Source organism: Trichosurus vulpecula, chromosome 2, assembly GCF_011100635.1.
Source record: "Trichosurus vulpecula isolate mTriVul1 chromosome 2, mTriVul1.pri, whole genome shotgun sequence".
Lineage (NCBI taxonomy): Eukaryota > Metazoa > Chordata > Mammalia > Diprotodontia > Phalangeridae > Trichosurus > Trichosurus vulpecula.
The window spans coordinates 65799143-65811654 of record NC_050574.1 but is presented as its reverse complement, the minus strand read 5'-3'; the positions used below and the strand labels follow the sequence as shown (position 1 = coordinate 65811654).

The 12512-nt window shown below is 41.5% G+C and overlaps 1 protein-coding gene and 1 non-coding gene across 17 annotated transcripts in view; both read left to right on the top strand.

Moving 5' to 3' along the window:
- Positions 1-11805, top strand: part of PUM1 (pumilio RNA binding family member 1) — a 170220-nt gene extending 158415 nt beyond the window's left edge. For all 16 annotated transcript variants that reach the window (XM_036743288.1, XM_036743291.1, XM_036743289.1 and 13 more), the window contains 2 exons: positions 5852-6044; positions 10062-11805. In XM_036743288.1, coding sequence (XP_036599183.1) covers positions 5852-6044; positions 10062-10193 — 325 coding nt within the window. In that variant the 3' untranslated portion in view covers positions 10194-11805. The remainder of the gene's footprint in view (positions 1-5851; positions 6045-10061) is intronic.
- On the top strand, positions 8283-8369 carry LOC118840553. The gene has a single exon (XR_005009730.1). It is a non-coding gene; the product is annotated as a small nucleolar RNA SNORD103/SNORD85 (small nucleolar RNA).
- Positions 11806-12512: the final 707 nt, after the last annotated feature.

The following is a 12512-nucleotide window of genomic DNA, read 5'->3' as shown; positions in this document are numbered from 1 at the left end:
GTAATGACCAAATGAGATAATATTTGTAAAGTGTTTAGCATACTGCTTGGCACATAGTAGGTACAAAATTAAGTAGCACATCAGCCAAATATTATATGTAGTATTGCACTCCCCCATAGGCCTGCAGCTTTGCAAATAAGAGGAACTATCTCGTATCTCTACTTTGGGACTAAAGTTGAAGGTTATCATCATGCGTATGCTGCTGAATGTTTAACAGCTAGTTCCCTCTCTCCCAAAAATATGTGTATACAATAAACTTTTTAAAGTTTAATTTATATTATTATCATTTTCTCCATCACTTTTTAAAGTCTAGATAATCAACAAAATGTTAAATCAAGCCCTGGTTTGTAGCATTTGCCAATTTCGAGGTATAAATGCCCACACCAAAAGTTTGGTAGGCATCTCTCTTGAGTTTGTAGGAGCCAGCTGCAGCACACCCCTGGCGATAATTGCGCTGGTTCAATTTCATTTGGTTTTTTTTTTTTTCTTTCCATCTTAATCTTCGTAGACATTGTGTATGTTGTTTCCCAGGCTCTGCTTACTTTGCATCAGTTTATATAAGTCTTCCCATGCTGCTCTGTATTTATTATATTCATTGTTTTTTATTGCACAGTAATATTCTACTACATTTACATAACAATTGGTTTAGCCAGTTCTTTCTTACTACAAAAAGTGTTGCTATAAGCATTTTGTACCTGTTTTTAAATTACTGACCTAAGGGTTTGTACATCTTAGTCTCTTTCTTAGCATTAATCCAAATGACTTTCCAGATTGTTAGACCAATTCAAAGTTTTGGGCAACAGTGTACCACTGCACCTCTTTTTCTACAACTCTTCCAGCTTTGATTATTTTATTCAGCCAAGTACTGTCTTCATAACACAAGAAAAACAAAACCCATTAAAAACATATAAAGTCAGTCAAAACAAATTCGAAGTTGGCCACGTCCAAAGAATTATTTGTTTGGTTCTGTATTCTGAGGCCTTCACTACTATCGGGAGGTGGGTAGCTGGTTTGTTCATTGTTGTTCAGTCATCTTTCAATTATGTCCGATTCTTCATGACCCCGTTTGGGGTTTTCCTGGCAAAGATACTGCAGTGGTTTGCCATTCCTTCTCCAGTTCATTTTACAGATGAGGAAACTGAGGTAAACAGGGTCAAATGACTTGCCCAAGATCATATAGCTAGTAAATGTCTGAAGCCAGATTTGGAAGATGAAGCTTCCTGACTCCAGGCCTGGCACTCTATCCATTGACCCACCCAGCTGCCCAGGTTTCAGCTTTAGTCCTCTGAAATCCTGGCTTTCATTATGCTAATAAGAGTTAACTGTAATAGCATTCCATCATATATATACATACATATACATACATACATATGTATATGTATATGTACATGTACATGTACATATATATCCTTAGAGGCTGTTTTGCTCAGGACTGATCCTGCCCTTAATCTGCATTTCCTCTCATTCCTTTTCCCCTTTCCATCCTGTTTCCCTGGTGAGTGAAATGTATTTCTGTGCTTCTGCGTGTGTGTATTTTCTTTCTTCTTTTGACTGATGATTCAGATTGAGACTGTGATTCAGGCATCGGCCGCTTTCTTCTCTTCATTGTTTGTACGGATGTCTACTTGGATATCCTGATTATGTGCTTATGTGTTAGATTTTCCCTAACCTTCCTCCCTGGCTTCCCCTCCCCTCCAGTCTTCTTCCCCTCTTTCCATTCTTTTTTTAAGATCATCAAGACATAAAGAACCACTCCCAGACATTGTCTGATTGGAATCCCTCTATGACCCCTGATGATGATGGGGTTAAGAAGGGACACATGTACCATCTCCTCATATTTGAATGTAAGCAGTTTTTCCTTCCTCAGCCCTTTATTATTGTTTATTTGTATTTCTCTTCACTCCTATGTTTCTATTTCAAAGTTTCCCCACAGCTCTAGTAGTTTCATCAGGAAGGCTTGGAACTTCTCTATTTCATTTAAGACCTATTTTTCCTTTCTGTAGCATTATACTCAGTTTTGCTGGGTAAGATATTCTTGACCATAAACTCAAACCCTTTGCTTTCTGGAATATCTTATTACAAGTTCTCCACTCCTTCATAATAGTGACTACCTGACTGTAGCTCCTTGGTACTTGAATCCTTTCTTTCTAGCTTCTTGCATTTTTGTTTTTTTGAATTGGAAGCTCTGAATTTTGGTTATGATGTTCCTGGCATGGCTTCTTTCAGGAGGCGACCGATGGAACTTTTTTTTTCTTTGTTTTCTCTTTGCCCCCAGAAGAATTCTGAGGCATTTTCTCTTAAGATTTCTTTAAATAGGATGTCTAGGCTTTATTTTTGGTCACGGTGTTCAGATAGTCCAGTATTTCTTAAGTTTTTTTTTCTACTTGATATGTTTTTTAGGTCATTTGTTTTTGCCTTCTATATTTTTTTAAGCCTTCTGACTGTGTTTTAATATTTTTTGTTGCTTCATGGAGTCATTGGCTTCTGTTTGGTCCATTTGAATTTTCAGAATGTTCGTTGCTTGGGCAAAGTTTTGTACCACTTGTTCCAAGCTGTTAATTCCCTTTCCAGTTCTTTCTTCTGTACCTCTCATTTATTTTCCAATTTTTTTTCCCCTCAAGTTCTCTCATTTTACTTATAAAAATATTTATAAAGAAACTCTTGCTTGATCTTTCCCAGGAATTCTCATTGAGTTCCTGCCTAAGCTCTGTTTTTCTCTGAGGTATTTCTTGTAGATGTTTTGGAGTCATTGCCTTTACCCTATTGTTCTCATTGTATAAATTGTTCTCCTGGTTCTATTCACTTCACTCTGCATCAGTTCATGTGAGTCTTCCCATGTTTCTCTGAAACCATCCTCTTCATCATTTTTTATAGCACAATAGTATTTCATTATATTTAAACACTTTCACTTGTTCAGCCTTTCCGTCATTTATGAGCAGTCTCTTAGGTTCCTATTCTTCGCCAATAAAAAGAAAAGATACAAATATATAAATATTTTTGTGCATCTTAGACTTTGTTTTGCTTAGGACCATTCTCTCTCTTATCTCCTGTGGTTGTTGTAATGATCAAATGAGATAATATTTGTGAAGTGTTTAGCATACTGCTTGGCACATAGTAGGTACTATATGAATGCTTGTTTCTTTCCTTGCTTCCTTAATGTATTCTCCCTCTCTCTAATTCCCCCTTCACCCCTCTCTCCTTTCCGTCTTATTTCCTTATAGAATGAAATGTATTTCTGTTTCCTAATATGTGTGTGTAATTTAGATACATGTATAGATGTCTACTCCCACATCCTGTTTATATAAGATAATTTTCCCTAACCTTCCTTTCTCTTCCCCTGTGATCCATTCCTCTTCTCCTCTCTTTTCATTTTTCCATTAACATGCTCAAGACATAACAGAACCACTCCCAGGGCTTCTGTCTAATAAGATTCTATGACCTCTGAGGGGACACATGTATCATGTCCCTGTTTGAATGTAAGCAGTTTATACTTGTTTAGTCCTTGATTATTGCTAGCTCATATTTTCCTTTTAGTGTTTCTCAAATTGCTGTCTTTAAACTTTGGTTTAAACTTTGATTGGAAATATTTGGTCTAGTCCTCTATTAAATTAAATGTCAATTTTTTTCCCCTGTGAGATTGTTGATTGGTTAAGGTTTGTACCTCTTGTGCCAGACCGTTCATTCTTTTTCCTATTCTTTCTGGGATAGCTCTCATTTCTTCTACAATATTTATCTCTAACATTGTCGTTAAAATTTTTTTTAACTTCATAGCTTTCAGGAATTTTAGTTGAATTTGTTTCCAAGCTTTGTTTTCTTTGAAGCTCTGCTTGCCAATGTTTTGGTGTCATTCTCTTCTTCTGTGTTTGTGTCTTGAGCATCCCTGCCCCCATAACAGCTCATTATGGTGGGGTTCTTTTTTGGTTTGCCCATTCTAATAGCCTACTTCCTGACTTCAGAACTGATGTTAGGGCTGAGCTCTGCCTCACTTCTGGAGAGAAGATCTGGGCTGGTCCTGTTGCTGCTTTCTTGGGGTATTGTATTCTAAGATCTCAGGGACAGGCTAGGGAACGGCAAGCTTTCAGTGCTCTCATAGTGGTCTGATCCAGGACAAAGTCTTAATTGTTGTCTCCCCTGGTCTGAACTCTTCAAGTTCCTGATCTAAGTTTAGGTTTGAGCAAGAAAAGATGCTGCTGGACTCCACCCCTATCAGCCAGATACCACTTGCTGAAGACATGATGGTTTACTTATAAAATGCTAGAGCATTGATGGATACACTTTTGAATTGTGTCCCCCTTCGGTAAAAAAAAAATCATTTTTGAATATGTGAGTACATTTATAATATTTACAAATATTTAAAGCAGTACTTTTTGTAGTAGGAAGAAACTGGTAACAACGTGATAATGATCTCTAAGGTATGTGTTTGAGGGATCATATTACTTTATGCATTTCTTTTTGCCCTAGTACATGATCTATTTTTGTAAAGGTTCCCCTGTGGTAACAAGGGATGTGTATATTTTCCATGTCCTTATTCTTCTCTGCATTCTCCAAGAGTTTGTTCACTTCTCTATTACCTGTTTGGTTTATCTCTTAGTTAGTTTTGTCTAGCTCTGAGAGAACCTTACTGACTCCTATTGTCATTGTTATGTCTTTTGCCGTTTAGTTAATTTCTCCTTTATGACTTCAGTTGCTATCCCATGCAGTGCATATATATTAAGGTGAAAGGCCTTTTTTGTAGTAGGGGCAGCCCAACCTTGGGGCTGGGCCTCTGTCAGAAAGCAGCTGATTTTAGTCTTTGTCTTTGTCTTTGTCAACCGCCTATTGGGGGTGGGGGCAAAAATAGCCTTCTCCTTCCTGTTCTTTATTCCACTCTAGTGGGCAGGGAAGGGAGGTGGAGGTGGAGGTTCTATGAAGTCCTGCATGACCATAAAGTCAGGCCCTTCACAAGCTTGAGGCTTTGCTCTGCCTCTGACTGGTGGGAAAGTTGGTAGGTTAGGGCTGCTAAGTGAACATTCATAGTTCTGTGTTTTAATTTGGCAAAGAAAAGGACTTCCTTTTCTTCCGTAGAGGCATCTAGGTGGTACCACAGTGGACTGAGAACTAGATCTAAATTCAAATCTGGTCTTAGACATTTACTAGCTCTGTGATCTTGGATAAGTCATTTAATGTCTGTTTGCCTCAGTTTCCTCAGCTGTAAAATGGGGATGATAATGGTACCTACCACAAAAGTTGTGGAATAAAATGAGATCTCTGCAAAGCACTTTGTAAACCTTATAAAAGCTTACTTTTGTTCTTAGTTTTTTAAATTGCTATTCTTTTTTTTTTAATTGCTATTCTAAAGCCATGTAACTCCTTTGGGGAAGTATTGAAGTGATTTGGAGAAAAGTGACTAATCTGCCATCTTTCTGTTGACTGGGAAATCTTTCGGTTTGTCCCTTAGGTTCATGAGACGGACAGCCTGGTGAAAGGCACAGACTAGGGATCAGTGACCCTCAGGCCTAGTTCTGATTCACCGACAAGCTAACCGTAGGGCCCTTAGCTAAGTCAACTCAGCAGATCCTCAGTCTCCTCCTTTCTCAAAAGGATTTGACTGGATGCTTTCACAAAGGCCCTTCCAGCATTAACTTTAAGTAACTCTTTTGTGATTATTATTTGAAGCCATGTAAACTTACTAATTTATTGAGGATTTGTTTTTCTTTTTGTTGTTGAAAATACATCCGTCCAGAAGCATTTATTAAATGTCAGGCACTGGACTAGATTCAGACATGGAGAGGCAGCTGACCTGGCAACAGTTAACCACATGGCTTTGTTTTCAGACCTCTTTACCATTTTGTTATTTTTGTTTTTTTAACAGCAACGTTGTAGAAAAATGTGTTACTCATGCATCTCGCACGGAGCGTGCCATGCTGATTGATGAGGTGTGCACCATGAATGATGGCCCTCACAGTGCCTTATACACCATGATGAAAGATCAATACGCCAACTATGTGGTCCAGAAAATGATCGACGTGGCCGAACCAGCCCAGCGGAAGATTGTCATGCATAAGGTATATGATTTCCCTTAATTCTCATGGAAGTTGATGGGAGACCGCTTGTAGAAAGACTGTTACACCATATCTCAGTATTGTGAAGGAATAAGATTTGGATGTGGATGGAGACATTTTCAGAAGAAAGCATTAGGCTCCTCTTCCCCCTGCGCTCTTAAAAGTCAAAGCTCCAAAATCTGTGGCATATTAGGAAGATCACTAGATTGAGAGGCAGGAAACTGGCCTCTGGGCCTGGCATCGCTACTCCTAACTTTGTGTCCATCGACAGATCCCTTCATCTCTCTGGTCCTCAGTTTCTTCATCTATAAAATAGGGAGTTTAGGGTAGAGGAGTCCTGAAGTCCTCAGTTGACATTCAGCCTCTGACAGTGGCAGTGTGACCTTGGGCAAGTCACTTCACCTCTGTTTGTCTCAGTTTCTTCATCTCTAAAATGGGGTTGATAATAGCACCTACTTCTCAGAGGTAATATTTTTATAGTACTTGGCACAGTGCCTGGCACATGGGAAGCACTATAGAAATGTTAGCCGTTATTAAATCTAACCTCAGACACTTACTGGCTGTGTGATCTTGGACAAGTCACTTACTTTCTGTCAGCCTCAGTCTCCCCACCTGTAAAATCAAGATAGTAATAGCACTTAGCTCCCCAGGTTTTGGGAAGGATCAAGTGACGTAACATTCAAGACATGCACCTCGAGGCACCATTACTGCCATTATCCTTATCACCGTCACTATTGTTGATGGTGCTTTTGTTATCTAGGCTCATAAACTCCAGCCGGAGTGAACATTCATTGAGCTCCTAAAGTGTGCCAGGCACTGTGCTAAGCTTTGTGGCCCTTTGACTTGCATGGTCTGTCCTCTTTCCCTGATGGCACACCACCTCCCTAGTCCACTAAGTCTCAACTTCTGACACCAGGGTGCCTCCTCCTCATCCTGCTTCCCCAGATAAACAACAACCACTGGGTTTACAGGAGAGAATTGGATCATCTCATTCATACCAAGGTGTTTCTGACTGATTAAACTCAATGTGTAACACCTCCTGGAGTTATTTACTTTCTAAGAAGGGACCAGACCATAATTAAGCCAAAGAGATGGCTCTCTGATTATGAAATTGAAATCATCCCTGAGCTGTTGGAAGAGAGATTTGGGGGACATGATCACTTCGTGAGCTCCCCGAGATGACACTTTCCCTGGCCTACTGATGTTTTCTTGATCAGAGAGGCTGACCCTACATGAGCTCTTAGAGTAGGCCCTGTTTGCAGTGAGTAGATGGAGGTTAGGGGTTCAGCACTAATACGGAAGAAAAGTAAAGAAGGTCAGTGTTAGATCAGCAGTATGGTTTGAGTTGATTAGTGGTCCTAGTGACTTTGCTGCTGTTCCTGGTTTGTCAGGCCTACACTCCTACTCCTCTCTCTTGCTCCTTATAGTAAGATTGCATGAAGTGAGAGTGGAAAACCCATTACTGATCTCAGAACTTTGACTATGACAGCACCTGGGGAGGAATGGAGCTGAGGGTCCTGCCCCTCCCCCTTGTTCTTCCTTCCTCTCTTCTCCCAGTCACTTTCAGTCACTTCAGTCCTCCCCAGGTATGCCTTCTGTCCCTTGTACCAGAATGCTCCAGGACCCCCTAGGACCTTCTGCTGAGCCTGGGAGAGAACACTGGGGAGCGGACAGTCACCCTGGAGGGGAAGTACAAGATGGCAGGGAATGGTAGGCGGTGTAGGAAATGCCCTTTTGTTCTTGCCGTTGTATTTTTTTTATGGGCCATGCCAGGAAATCAGGAGGCTTGGAGATAGTGCTGCTTCCAACCCCCTCCAAGAATGTTCTCGTGGACCTTGATGCTGATGGCCAGTTAGCTGATTGACTACTGTACACTGACTGGGAATTGTTATCAGGATCTCGCTCTAGGAGAGTTGACTGGAAGGGCTCACCCCGGCGTTAATGGGGCAGATGAGCGAACATGGTTTATTTTGTAAAGAACCATCTGTTTAGATGCAGACGGTACCTTAGGGGCCATGTGCTCCAATGTCTTCCTTGCATAGACTGAAGAAACTGAGACCCAGAGAATTTAAGTGACTTCCTAAAGGTTACAGCAGTTGTGAGGGGCAGGTGATGTTGGAATCCTGCTGCTGTCTCCAAGCCCATCAAACCAAGTGAGATTCAGCAGACTACGATGTTGATGTCTTTGGGGCCTGGCGCTCCCTTGTCTGTGCCCTGCTCCTGTCATGCTGTTTCCCTGAGGCTGGCAGTGATGACACTCTTGCCCTCACTGAGAACACAGTTCGGTAATGAGAACCTTTACTATGTACTCAGAAGTGCTGAGCCAGACACAGGGAGGCAAGCTCCTCCAGAGCAAAAGTTGGGAAGCTCAAGGAACCAAGGCAAGGACCAGGAGTCCAGAGAGCCAGAGGAATGAACCTTCTGCGTGATCCCCAGCACCAGGTGCCTGGTGGAGAAGTGCCATGTTAGTGCTTCCTCACTTTCTTGCCCCAGGGACAGTACCAGTTCCTGGCCCCATTTGGCCTAAGACTCTGTCATAGCCCATTCCCTCTCCTCTACTCCATCACACGTATGTTTACATATGTGTGTAATTCTTCTGAGATCCTGAGTGTCAGCATGACCAGGATTAAGGTGAGTCTGGGTTCAGTAGCAGCCTGCTCAAAAGATGAGACAGATTGGCATTGCCCTGTAGTTGTGGATACTCCCTGGAACCTAAGGGTATGTGAGGTCACTTTCTCTACCCTATGCTTGTCTTCACGGTGGAAACAGTGCAAGGAGGGTGATAAAGGACAATAAAGCGATTGGGACTCAGGCTGCATAGGGCAGAGGAATTAGAAAAGTTTCCCCTGAAGCACCTGGGAGGTGGCACAAAGGCAGGAGCATTATCTTCAATTCTCTTTTCTTTTTTTGCTGTGAATCCCCCTTGTCTCTGCTGAGCTAGTATCCACCACAGCTTTTTGATTGTTGCTCCCGGTGTGTCCCAGAGGCACCTCAAACTCTTATCTCTCCCTGAAAACCCACCCTTCTTCCAGACTTCTCCAATTTCTGGCAGAAACACCATTCTTCTCACGAATCACCTGGGTGCACAGTCTTGGAACCACCCCTGCTGAGCATCAGCACAGTTTGGGGGCTGCCCCTCACTGTGTCTTGTGTGCATCCAGCCCTCCTCACCCGGACTGGTGCACTCCTAACTGGTCTCCCAGCCTCATCTCCCCCTCCACAATTCAGCTTCTGCAGGCCTGCCAGAGGGTGCTCCTAAGGCACAAGTCTTGTTCAAGAAGCCTTCACTTTGGCATTTAGAGACTTCTGCATCCACTTGCAGCTTGCCTTTCCACACCTACTGCACTTGACTTCCATCCATGCATTCCACATTCCGGCCCAGCTGGGCTGCTGGTTTTCCTCTTCCCTTCGTTATTCCCTTTCCCATCTTCACTGCTTTGCACAGGTTGTCCCTCATTCCTGGTGTGTACACCCTCCTTTCCTTCACCTTTTAGAATCCCTAACATGTCCTACAAGAAGCTTGTGTCCATTCTTCTGACAGTTACTGATTCTCCCTCCCCAGCCCCTTTCTATTTGCTTTCTGCATATTGTGCTTGTTTATATGTGTACATGTTACTTCCTCCATAGAAGTGTAATCTCTGGAGAGGGCAGGGGTATTTTCATTTTTGTTCTTGTATCCCTACCACGGTGTGCTCATCATATAGGGGGTAGTTGCTTAATGAAGACTTTGATTACCCCAGCTAGAGTGTTGTTGAAACTCTGGCAGTCCTCTTGTCTGTGTGTGTCTGCTTGTGTGTCTGTGCCTGTCTCAGAACAGCTGTGGCAAAGGGGAAATAGCCTGGCTAGGGAGCCTGAGCCCTAACGCTCCTGCCTTTCTTTCTGATAAGGGTTGGATGAAAGTCCCTTTGTGCCTTCACCATTTGTGATTGTCTGGTCGTATGCCCCCAGCGTGGCTGTGCCTGCTGTCCTCACACTTCTGGCAGCGGCCTTTTCATTCACAAACTGTTTTTCTTTCCCCAGATCCGGCCTCACATTGCAACTTTACGCAAGTACACTTACGGCAAACACATTCTGGCAAAGCTGGAAAAATACTATATGAAGAATGGGGTGGACTTGGGGCCAATTTGCGGACCACCCAATGGTATCATTTGAAGCAATGAATTCTTGAAAAACTCAGTGGCCAACAGGCAAATCCAACCAGCAACCGGAAGTACTCCAATATACAGTTAGGAAAGGGTTAATGGTTGCTCACCTATTACAGAGAAAATCAAACAACTAAAAAGCCTTTGTAAATTTCTTTAATTTTATTATGCATAACATGTACTAATTATTTTTTTTAATTGACTAATTGCCCTGCTGTTTTACTGGTGTATAGGATACTTGTACATAGGTAACCGATGTACATGGGAGGCCACATATTTTGTTCACTGTTGTATCTATATTCCAAGTGCAGAAACTTTCAGGGTGGTTGGTTTAAAAAAAAAAGAAAAAAAAAAGAAAAAAAGGTTTTTAACTCATCTGCCTAGCCGGCAAATTTTGCAGATACTTGTTTTTTCCCCCCATTTTAGTCAAAATTCCGAAGTTCTCATTTTAGTTAAATGGCACAAAACCTGCATTTAATGCTGTTTATAAATATTAAAAGTTTCAGAGTTGCTAAAGCTTCAGTTTAAGAGAATTTTAAGTTTATGAAACTTTTTAAATTGCTTTTTTGGGGGGAGTAGAAGATGCTAAAGAACTTAGCTTAGTCGATTTTTGGAAGGATGAATGCACACCCAGGACTTTTTAAAAGCAGGGTGGGTGTGTCTGTTTACTGCCGACTTGATTTCTTCTGTTCAAAGGCAAAATGTGATTATTTAGCATGAGAAAAAACAATCCAACTCTGCTTGGGTCTTGCTTCTATAAATACATAGTGTATACTTGGTGTAGACTTTGCATATATACAAATTTGTAGGATTTTCTCGTTTTGATGTCTAATCTGTATCTATAATGTACCCTAGTAGTGGAACATACTTTTGATTGTACACTTGTACATTTGTAAACCTCTGTAATGTAAATGTGGAGAAGTTTGAATCAACATAAAGCCGTTTTTGGTAAGACAGACAAATTAGCCAACCTGTGCATTTCAATGTATATTCACACCTTTTATGGTCGTAGCATATAGTGTTGTATATTGTAAATTGTAATTTCAACCAGAAGTAAATTTTTTCTTTTGAAGGAAATGTTCTTTATACAGCCTAGTTAATGTTTAAAGAGAAAAAAAAGCTTGGTTTTATTTGTCACCTCGTGGAACAGTAGCGAGATCCTTTCTAAATGTTCTACAAAATGACTCAGTTAAAAAAAATAGTGTTTTTTTAATCTTCCAGGAGTAACATGTTTTGCTTATTTTGTGACAGTAAAAAGGACGTGCAAAGGTTCAGCCCCTCCCTGCCCCCGATCAGAGCCCTTCCACCTTGTAAAGTGTGAAGCCCGCCCTTTTTGTACAGAAGATGAACTGTATTTTGCATTTTGTCTACTTGTAAGTGAATGTAACATACTGTCAATTTTCCTTGTTTGAATATAGAATTGTAACACTACACGGTGTACATTTACAGAGCCTTGTGTATATTTCCAATGAACTTTTTTGCAAGCACACTTGTAACCATATGTGTATAATTAACAAACCTGTGTATGCTTATGCCTGGGCAACTATTTTTTGTAACTTGTGTAGATTGTCTCTAAACAATGTGTGATCTTTATTTTGAAAAATACACAACTTTGGAATCTGTGTTTGTGCTTTCTTTGAAGCCTTTTAGTAGAGACCCGCCCAGGGTACCTGGACTCACCTCACCAATCACCTGTGCCTCTCATTTTTGGCCCAGGTGAAATGAAACAGGCTGTGGGCTTTGGAAATAGAGGAGTTTGGGTACAGTTACCACACTGCAGAATTGAGGCCTTCTCTCCAGGTTGAGGGCAAAAAGAATCCCTTCCTTCCTTCCTTCCTTCCTTCCTTCCTTCCTTCCTTCCTTCCTTCCTTCCTTCCTTCCTTCCTTCCTTCCTTCCTTCCTTCCTTTCCTTCCCTTCCTTCCTTCCCTTCCTCCCCTTCTCTCCTTTCTTCCTCCCTCCCTCCTTCCCTCTCTCTTTCTTAGTTTTATTGATAAAAATTTTTTCATCCCTTTGATATCTTTATTCTCCACAGCACACATCCCCTTTAACAGAGATTTAAGTTTGGGATAGAAGTGGTTAGGCAAAACTAACCAGCAGAGCTGATGTAGAGAGTCTTGGTTAACTTTCTTTAGGTAGGAGATCCCCGGTTCTGGAATCAGAGGACCTGGGTCAAAAGTAAGCCCTGGCACTTTGGGACAGTGTGAACTTAATCTCTTTGGATTTCACTTTCTTCATCTGTCAAGAGGAGGCATGTGGCCCAGCTCTCTTCCCTGGGGGATTTCAGTCCTTCAACAATGCAGAGAGCTAGCTTAAGCAGGGCCAAGAGCA